This window comes from Bombina bombina, unplaced genomic scaffold, assembly GCF_027579735.1.
Source record: "Bombina bombina isolate aBomBom1 unplaced genomic scaffold, aBomBom1.pri scaffold_524, whole genome shotgun sequence".
Lineage (NCBI taxonomy): Eukaryota > Metazoa > Chordata > Amphibia > Anura > Bombinatoridae > Bombina > Bombina bombina.
Window position 1 is genome coordinate 222,209 of NW_026512272.1, and position 10,000 is coordinate 232,208.

General features: G+C 34.9%; 1 protein-coding gene across 1 annotated transcript in view; it reads left to right on the forward strand.

The window, feature by feature from the left end:
• LOC128644199 (sodium-dependent multivitamin transporter-like) overlaps positions 1-10,000 on the forward strand; it is a 258,026-nt gene that overhangs the window by 123,401 nt on the left and 124,625 nt on the right. Inside the window, exons 3-4 of the mRNA XM_053696898.1 lie at positions 197-248; positions 4,028-4,095. Of these exons, the coding sequence (XP_053552873.1) occupies positions 197-248; positions 4,028-4,095 (120 nt within the window). The remainder of the gene's footprint in view (positions 1-196; positions 249-4,027; positions 4,096-10,000) is intronic.

Below are 10,000 nucleotides of genomic sequence, written 5' to 3' on the forward strand. Positions count from 1 at the left end.
AATATGAAAGAAATGAATTTATCAGGTAAGTTCTTACATAAATTATGTTTTTTTTACCACTTTTTAATCTTCTGTGTGAGAACATATTAGCTTATTAGTTATTACACCGGTTAGACATTTTGTTGTGAAATAACCATCTATTGTTAATAAATTTATATTGTGTAGATACTGACTACATTTTTCTACCGTCTTGTAGGTGATTTACATGGGAGTTGTTCTATATGCACCTGCACTGGCCTTTAATGCTGGTAATGTATAAGGTCTTGTTGGGTCTGTTTCTTTGTAAGAGATAAGTAAATGTACATTTCAATTTTTTACGTTTCTGGTATTTCTTATATGAGCACTTTAAAGTATTTAATCAAACCATTTAAAATAAATGTTAGACTTTTTTTTTAGAGACGTTTTGACTGTACACTTGTCGCTTACACTATCAATCAAACTACTGAGGTTCAAATGAAATATTTCCTCTTTTAGCACTGTACTGTTATTTTCATTGTGTTCAAACAATTTTACGATTTTACATTGAGCAAGTTATTGGGGTATTTATATTGTTACATTGAGCAAGTTATTGGGGTATTTATATTGTTACATTGAGCAAGTTATTGGGGTATTTATATTGTTACATTGAGCAAGTTATTGGGGTATTTATATTGTTACATTGAGCAAGTTATTGGGGTATTTATATTGTTACATTGAGCAAGTTATTGCGGTATTTATATTGTTACATTGAGCAAGTTATTGCGGTATTTATATTGTTACATTGAGCAAGTTATTGGGGTATTTATATTGTTACATTGAGCAAGTTATTGGGGTATTTATATTCTTACATTGAGCAAGTTATTGGGGTATTTATATTCTTACATTGAGCAAGTTATTGGGGTATTTATATTCTTACATTGAGCAAGTTATTGGGGTATTTATATTGTTACATTGAGCAAGTTATTGGGGTATTTATATTGTTACATTGTGCAAGTTATTGGGGTATTTATATTCTTACAATGAGCAAGTTATTGGGGTATTTATATTCTTACAATGAGCAAGTTATTGGGGTATTTATATTCTTACAATTAGCAAGTTATTGGGGTATTTATATTCTTACAATGAGCAAGTTATTGGGGTATTTATATTCTTACAATGAGCAAGTTATTGGGGTATTTATATTCTTACAATGAGCAAGTTATTGGGGTATTTATATTCTTACAATGAGCAAGTTATTGGGGTATTTATATTCTTACAATGAGCAAGTTATTGGGGTATTTATATTCTTACATTGAGCAAGTTATTGGGGTATTTATATTCTTACAATAAGCAATTTATTGGGGTATTTATATTCTTACATTGAGCAAGTTATTGGGGTATGACAAGAATATATAAAAAAATTGTTTCGCAAACTTTTTAATAGACAAAGGTTGAAAACCTCTGCTGGCAGTTTGTGATAAAAGTAATGTGGAAATCATACTATTCACGTTTCGTTTTTCTTTTTTTCTTTTTCTTTTTTTCTCTTTCTTTTTTTCTCTTTCTTTTTTTCTCTTTCTTTTTTTCTCTTTCTTTTTTTCTCTTTCTTTTTTTCTCTTTCTTTTTTTCTCTTTTTTCTCTTTCTCTTTTTTTCTCTTTCTCTTTTTTTCTCTTTCTCTTTTTTTCTCTTTCTCTTTTTTTCTCTTTCTCTTTTTTTCTCTCTCTTTTTTTCTCTTTCTCTTTTTTTCTCTTTCTCTTTTTTTCTCTTTCTCTTTTTTTCTCTTTCTCTTTTTTTCTCTTTCTCTTTTTTTCTCTTTCTCTTTTTTTCTCTTTCTTTTTTTCTCTTTCTCTTTTTTTCTCTTTCTCTTTTTTTCTCTTTCTCTTTTTTTCTCTTTCTCTTTTTTTCTCTTTCTCTTTTTTTCTCTTTCTCTTTTTTTCTCTTTTTTTCTCTTTTTCTCTTTTTTTCTTTCTTTTTTTCTCTTTTTTCTCTTTCTTTTTTTCTCTTTTTTTCTTTCTTTTTTTCTCTTTTTTCTCTTTCTTTTTTTCTCTTTTTTCTCTTTCTTTTTTTCTCTTTTTTCTCTTTCTTTTTTTCTCTTTTTTCTCTTTCTTTTTTTCTCTTTTTTCTCTTTCTTTTTTTCTCTTTTTTCTCTTTCTTTTTTTCTCTTTTTTCTCTTTCTTTTTTTCTCTTTCTTCTCTTTCTTTTTTTCTCTTTCTTTTTTTCTTTCGTGTGGCATTGTCCGTGTTCCACTATGCGGACCACACACCAATAAGAGTCCAAGACTTGCAAAATACTCACTCTAATGCGGTATAATTATTTCCATCCCCACACAAATTCTAGTATTACATTACCTTAGTTATGCATTTTTCAGTGTCTTGTGACACTGGACCACAGACAAAATCCTTTGTTTCTACCTAGGTGGTTAGTTCTTAAGGGGTCTCCGATCTGCACGCAAAAGCTAGTGATACGCTTATGGTGGCAGCTCACCCCTCCCTGCTGGCTCCCGTTAGCACTCCCCACCACGAGAACACAAATATACAAGAGGTTTTCACAGTGCAAATCCCAATCCATCTCAGCCCTAGCACCTCAGGATCGCTCTATGCAGCATCCTATCCAGGTTATGTGCTTTTGATTAGGCTCCATTCCCATCTTGTACCTGCTTCAAACCCAGCAGATGACTCCACCACAATAAATTATAGCAGCCAGGGGACCACCATGAAGTATGTAACTGTGGGGACAAAAAAGCTGCCCTACAGAAGGTAGCTAGGTCTACAGCAAATTAACATTGTAAGGGCCCATGAAGAGGGCAGAACACATTGGTCGATCCACATGTCCTATAGGGATTGTCATTCCCAGCTAATCGTCCTAGAAAGGATCCAGCCCCCAGGCTAAATTTAAGAGGCTGGCTGTAGCCTGTTGGGTTACATGGGGGCACCCATGTGTGTCTTAGTGGCTCCAGGGCCTAATTGTAAGGTGCCAGTGGTGCTCTAGTGCCAGGCTTGCCAAGCCCAGCTTTAAAGAATTTAAGTGTCATTTTGTGAGCACAATTTACAAGTTTTTGCAAATTAAGTGCAATTCAGGGATACACCTCTTGAAAAGCCTGATAGTTCATGATCTCCTTTGGACAATTAGAGACAGATGTATGTGAGCATGTGCTAAGTAATTACTGTGTTGCTTTTGTGCGATGGAGGTACTCAAGCTTCTTTTCAGAGACATGATGCATGCAAAATAATGTATATTACAATTTTGTTTTGTTTTCCAAAATGAAAGGGACATGAAACTCCAAATTAGTTCTTGATTCAGATAGAGAACTATTTTAAAAAGAACAGACTTAGAGACATGAAACCCACATTTTTTCTTTCGTGATTTAGAAAGAGCATGTCATTTTAAACAACTTTCTAATTTACTTCTATTATCTAATTTGCTTCATTCTCTTGATATCACTTGCTGAAAAGCATATCTAGATATGTTCAGTAGCTGCTTATTGGTTGCTGCACATAGAGGCCTCGTGTGATTGGCTCACACATGTGCATTGCTATTTCTTCAACAAAGGATATCTAAATAATTTAGCAAATTAGATAATAGAAGTAAATTGGAAAGTTGTTTAAAATTACATGCCCTATCTGAATCATGAAAGTTTAATTTTGACTAGACTGTCCCTTTAAGTTCACTTTGCTGAAAAGCAGCTAGGAAGGGTCAGGAGTGTGCATGTGACTGAAGCACTGTATGGTGGCAGTTTTGTAAGAATGCAGTTTTATATATGTTCAAGAAAACAAGATGGCACTGGTGTTTGCACGAACTGCTGAGATATAGTGCTCCATTTATGGCATGATCTTAATGCAGCCAGAACTAAACAATATTTATATATATTGGAAACATTTTTTGTTTCATTTCCCTTTTAGGAGGTTTGACTTTGCACTAAATAGAACAGTGATTCTCATTAGAGAAATTACTTTTTCTTTACTTTTGGTAACTTTCCAAAACAGAATGTTTATTAATAAAGTGCACTACAGTATTCCCTATTTATACATCAGTCATTCTTATGTTAATGATTTCTAATTTGTTTTGTTGCAGTTACTGGATTTAGCCTTTGGGGGGCAGTGTTATCTATGGGGCTGGTCTGCACTCTGTACACTACTCTGGTGAGTTATAATGCTCTCTATGGTACATGATCTATCCTAGTTTTAAAGATATGAAGCCATGCATGTTGAGTGGCTATGTACGTGCTCAGATTTGCATCTGTGGCTTTTTTTTTTGTTGTTGTTGTTTTTTTTTTGTTTTTTTTTAAAGTTAAAACAGCATTTGTTTTTACAGTCCTTTTTTTTTCTTTTATTGCAAAATGTGTTGCTGTAGTATACTGATGTAGAAACTTTCATATCCCTTACAAATCTTCTTACATCATGAATACAAATGGAAGTGTTTCTCACAGAAAATAATATTTTTTCAGCTGTTTTTTAAGCTGACCATAAAGTAAAGAAAGCTTGCTGAACCCCAAGCAGCCAAATATAAGAAATGTATAGACAGTGTCTCCTGACACAGATAAAAAAAAAAAAATCAGTTTGATGTAAATACACATTAACATTTAACTTCTATTTGAATCTAGTTTTTATGAATTGATTTTCTGACAGTTAAAGGGACATACGACTCATATACTAAATCGCTTGAAATGATGCAGCATGTCTGTAAACAGATGACATGAAAATATCACCTGAACGTAAAAAAGGAAGATATTTTACCTTACAATTTCTTCAGCTCACTATAGTAAGTGAACAGTTATACTTCAGCTGCTGTCCAGCTGCAAGTTGGAAAACAAAATGGCCATTCAGCATCAGCAGGTCACTGAAATATCATGAGATTTCATAGTCGACTTCCTTAAACTGAATAGGAAAGTAACATGACTGTGCCTGCACATGTCAGAAGCACACTCCCTTGCAAGTCCTGGGACTAGCATTCTGATTGGCTGCTTAAAGTCACTTTACAGTTTACTTAGGAGCCTTTTGTGTAGAATATATTCCTTTTTTACATAAAGATGTTCTGGTGATATTTTCTATCCAGCTTTTTACAGCTATGCTGCATCACTTTTAAGTACTTGAACATTTGAGTATCATGTCCCTTTTAATAAGTGTATTATATTTTTTTAGCAAACTTGATTCATGCAGCTGGTTAAATAAATTAGTGAGATTTGCAGGTAAAAAAGGTTAGAGAACATGAGGGCCGTGAGTGGCAAGCCCTAGGAATGCCCCTGTCCATCCCACTCTCTGAGCTGTCAGTCTTATTTCACATAGGAAAACTATAAAGTGCAATGCAATTTGTAAAAAAACACACAGGCATATACAGAGTATAATTCTTACTTGTTACACAGAAAAAGCACATTTAGAATTTGTAAAATCCCAATCTTAATACACTGCTTTATACAGACTCTAAACCCATTAAACACAAAATTGTGCAAAGTTTAATTGTAACAAAGTCTAAAGTAAATCAGAATACATAGAACACAGTGTAAATGTCCAAAACTCTAATTACACATAGTGCTATATACTGTGCTTGTGTCTGTGAGTTAAATGTGCCTTTCTAGAATCTTGTGAGTATCCTTATTTCTTTCATGTAATTAGCAAGAGTCCATGAGCTAGTGACGTATGGGATATACATTCCTACCAGGAGGGGCAAAGTTTCCCAAACCTTAAAATGCCTATAAATACACCCCTCACCACACCCACAAATCAGTTTTACAAACTTTGCCTCCTATGGAGGTGGTGAAGTAAGTTTGTGCTAGATTCTACGTTGATATGCGCTCCGCAGCAGGTTGGAGCCCGGTTTTCCTCTCAGCGTGCAGTGAATGTCAGAGGGATGTGAGGAGAGTATTGCCTATTTGAATGCAATGATCTCCTTCTACGGGGTCTATTTCATAGGTTCTCTGTTATCGGTCGTAGAGATTCATCTCTTACCTCCCTTTTCAGATCGACGATATACTCTTATATATATATATATATATATATACCATTACCTCTGCTGATTTTCGTTTCAGTACTGGTTTGGCTTTCTACAACATGTAGATGAGTGTCCTGGGGTAAGTAAGTAAGCTTATTTTCTGTGACACTCTAAGCTATGGTTAGGCACTTTTTTATAAAGTTCTAAATATATGTATTCAAACATTTATTTGCCTTGACTCAGGATGTTCAACATTCCTTATTTTCAGACAGTCAGTTTCATATTTGGGATAATGCATTTGAATCAATCATTTTTTCTTACCTTAAAAAATTTGACTTTTTCCCTGTGGGCTGTTAGGCTCGCGGGGGCTGAAAATGCTTCATTTTATTGCGTCATTCTTGGCGCGGACTTTTTTGGCGCAAAAAAAAAAGTTCTGTTTCCGGCGTCATACGTGTCGCCGGAAGTTGCGTCATTTTTTGACGTTTTTTTTGCGTCAAAAGTGTTGGCGTTCCGGATGTGGCGTCATTTTTGGCGCCAAAAGCATTTAGGCGCCAAATAATGTGGGCGTCTTATTTGGCGCTAAAAATATGGGCGTCATTTTTGTCTCCACATTATTTAAGTCTCATTATTTATTGCTTATGGTTGCTAGAAGCTTGTTCACTGGCATTTTTTTCCCATTCCTGAAACTGTCATTTAAGGAATTTGATCAATTTTGCTTTATATGTTGTTTTTTCTATTACATATTGCAAGATGTTCCACGTTACAACTGAGTCAGAAGATACTTCAGGAAAATCGCTGCCCGGTGCTGGAGCTACCAAGCTAAGTGTATCTGCTATAAACTTTTGGTATTTGTTTCTCCAGCTGTTGTTTGTATTGAATGTCATTACAAACTTGTTAATGCAGATAAAATTTCCTTTAGTACTGTTACATTACCTGTTGCTGTTCCGTCAACATCTAATTCTCAGAGTGTTCCTGATAACATAAGAGATTTTATTTTTAAATCCATTAAGAAGGCTATGTCTGTTATTTCTCCTTCTAGTATACATAAGTCTTTTAAAACTTCTCTTTTTTCAGATGAATTTTTAAATGAACATCATCATTCTGATAATGGTTCTTCTGGTTCAGAGGTTTCTGTCTCAGAGGTTGATGCTGATAAATCTTCGTATTTGTTCAAGATGGAATTTATTCGTTCTTTACTTAAAGAAGTATTAATTGCATTAGAAATAGAGGATTCTGGTCCTCTTGATACTGAATCTAAACGTTTAAATAAGGTTTTTAAATCTCCTGTAGTTATTCCAGAAGTGTTTTCTCTCCCTGATGCTATTTCTGAAGTAATTTCCAGGGAATGGAATAATTTGGGTAATTAATTTACTCCTTCTAAAACGTTTTAAGCAATTATATCCTGTGCCATCTGACAGATTAGAGTTTTGGGACAAAATCCCTAAGGTTAATGGGGCTGTCTCTACTCCTGCTATATTTTTAGCGGATGTTGCTGCAGCTTCAACTTTTTGGTTAGAAGCTTTAGCGCAACAAGTAACAGATCATAATTCTTATAGCATTATTATTATTCTATAACATGCTAATAATTTTATTTGTGATACCATCTTTTGATATCATTAGAGTTGATGTCAGGTATATGTCTCTAGCTATTTTAGCTAGAAGAGCTTTATGGCTTAAATCTTGGAATGCTGATATGTCTTCTAAGTCAACTTTGCTATCCCTTTCTTTCCTGGGTAATAAATTATTCGGTTCTCAGTTGGATTCTATTATCTCAACTGTTACTGGAGGGAAGGGAATCTAAAGGTAAATTTAGGTCTAATAATCGTTTTCGTTCCTTTCCTCACAACAAGGAACAAAAGCCTGATCCTTCATCCTCAGGAGCGGTATCAGTTTGGAAACCATTTCCAGTTTGGAAACCATTTCCAGTTTGGAATATATCCAAGCCTTATAGAAACCCAAAGCCAGCTCCTAAGTACCCATGAAGGTGCGGCCCTCATTCCAGCTCAGCTGGTATGGGGCAGATTACGTTTTCTTCAAAGAAATTTGGATCAATTCCGTTCACAATCTCTGGTTTCAGAACATTGTTTCAGAAAGGTACAGAATTGGCTTCAAGTTGAGGCCTCCTGCAAAGAGATTTTTTTTCTTTCCCGTGTCCCAGTAAACCCAGCAAAGGCTCAGCATTTCTGAAATGTGTTTCAGATCTAGAGTTGGCTGGAGTAATTATGCCAGTTCCAGTTCTGGAACAGGGGCTGGGGTTTTATTCTATCTCTTCATTGTACCAAAGAAGGTCAATTCCTTCAGACCAGTTCCGGATCTATCAATATTGAATCGTTATGTAAGGATACCAACATTCAAGATGGTAACTGTAGGACTATCCTGCCTTTTGTTTAGCAAGGGCATTATATGTCTACAATAGATTTACAGGATGCATATCTGCATATTCCGATTCATCCAATTGCTAATCTTCCTGATATTCATTGTTTTGTACAAGCTTTGGTTCGTATAAAACCTGTCATTAAGTCAATTTCTCCTCCTTGGAGTTTGAATTTGGTTCTGGGGGCTCTTCAAGCTCCTCCTTTTGAACCCATGCATTCTTTGGTCATTATATTACTTTCTTGGAAAGTTTTGTTTCTTTTGGCCATCTCTTCTGCCAGAAGAGTCTCTGAATTATCTGCTCTTTCTTGTGAGTCTCCTTTTCTGATTTTTCATCAGGATAAGGCGGTGCTGCGAACTTCTTTTGAATTTTTTACCTAAGGTTGTGAATTCTAACAACATTAGTAGAGAAATTGTGGTTCCTTCATTATGTCCTAATCCTATGAATTCTAAGGAGAAATCATTGATTCTTTGGATGCTGTTAGAGCTTTGTAATATTATGTTGAAGCTACTAAGTCTTTCCGAAAGACTTCTAGTCTATTTGTCATCTTTTCCGGTTCTAGAAAAGGCCAGAAAGCTTCTGCCATTTCTTTGGCATCTTGGTTGAAATCTTTATTTCATCATGCCTATGTCGAGTCGGGTAAAACTCTGCCTCGAAGGATTACAGCTCATTCTACTAGGTCAGTTTCTACTTCCTGGGCGTTTAGGAATGAAGCTTCGGTTGATCAGATTTGCAAAGCAGCAACTTGGTCCTCTTTGCATACTTTTACTAAATTCTACCATTTTGATGTGTTTTCTTCTTCTGAAACAGTTTTTGGTAGAAAAGTACTTCAGGCAGCGGTTTCAGTTTGAATCTTCTGCTTATGTTTTCATTAAACTTTATTTTGGGTGTGGATTATTTTCAGCAGGAATTGGCTGTCTTTATTTTATCCCTCCCTCTCTAGTGACTCTTGCGTGGAAAGATCCACATCTTGGGTAGTCATTATCCCATACGTCACTAGCTCATGGACTCTTGCTAATTACATGAAAGAAAACATAATTTATGTAAGAACTTACCTGATAAATTCATTTCTTTCATATTAGCAAGAGTCCATGAGGCCCACCCTTTTTTTGTGGTGGTTATGATTTTTTTGTATAAAGCACAATTATTCCAATTCCTTATTTTTTATGCTTTCGCACTTTTTTCTTATCACCCCACTTCTTGGCTATTCGTTAAACTGATTTGTGGGTGTGGTGAGGGGTGTATTTATAGGCATTTTAAGGTTTGGGAAACTTTGCCCCTCCTGGTAGGAATGTATATCCCATACGTCACTAGCTCATGGACTCTTGCTAATATGAAAGAAATTAATTTATCAGGTAAGTTCTTACATAAATTATGTTTTTCTTTTTTATTTATTTTTTTAAATCTGTGCAAAAAGTGGCAGATAAATATTTATTCACTTCTAAGACAGCAAAAATATCTGTTCAAAACAAGGAGGTTTTATGAGTGATAACTGATACCAGAGGAGGTGGGCCCTGCCCTGTACTTACCACATTTATATATGCAGTATATTTTTGCAATTAATCACTGCTTTTCAGAAGTTCTGCATAAAAATAAATGGTTTAACCCAAGTGTCGACAAATCTGTTTAAGATTTAGGAGCCAGTAAGAATGTTTAGGAGCCAGGCAGGGATATTTGTCTAAACATATATGGAGAATAACCCAAAAAGTTAGTAGCCAGCGAGCAGTGGTTTAAACCCATTTAAA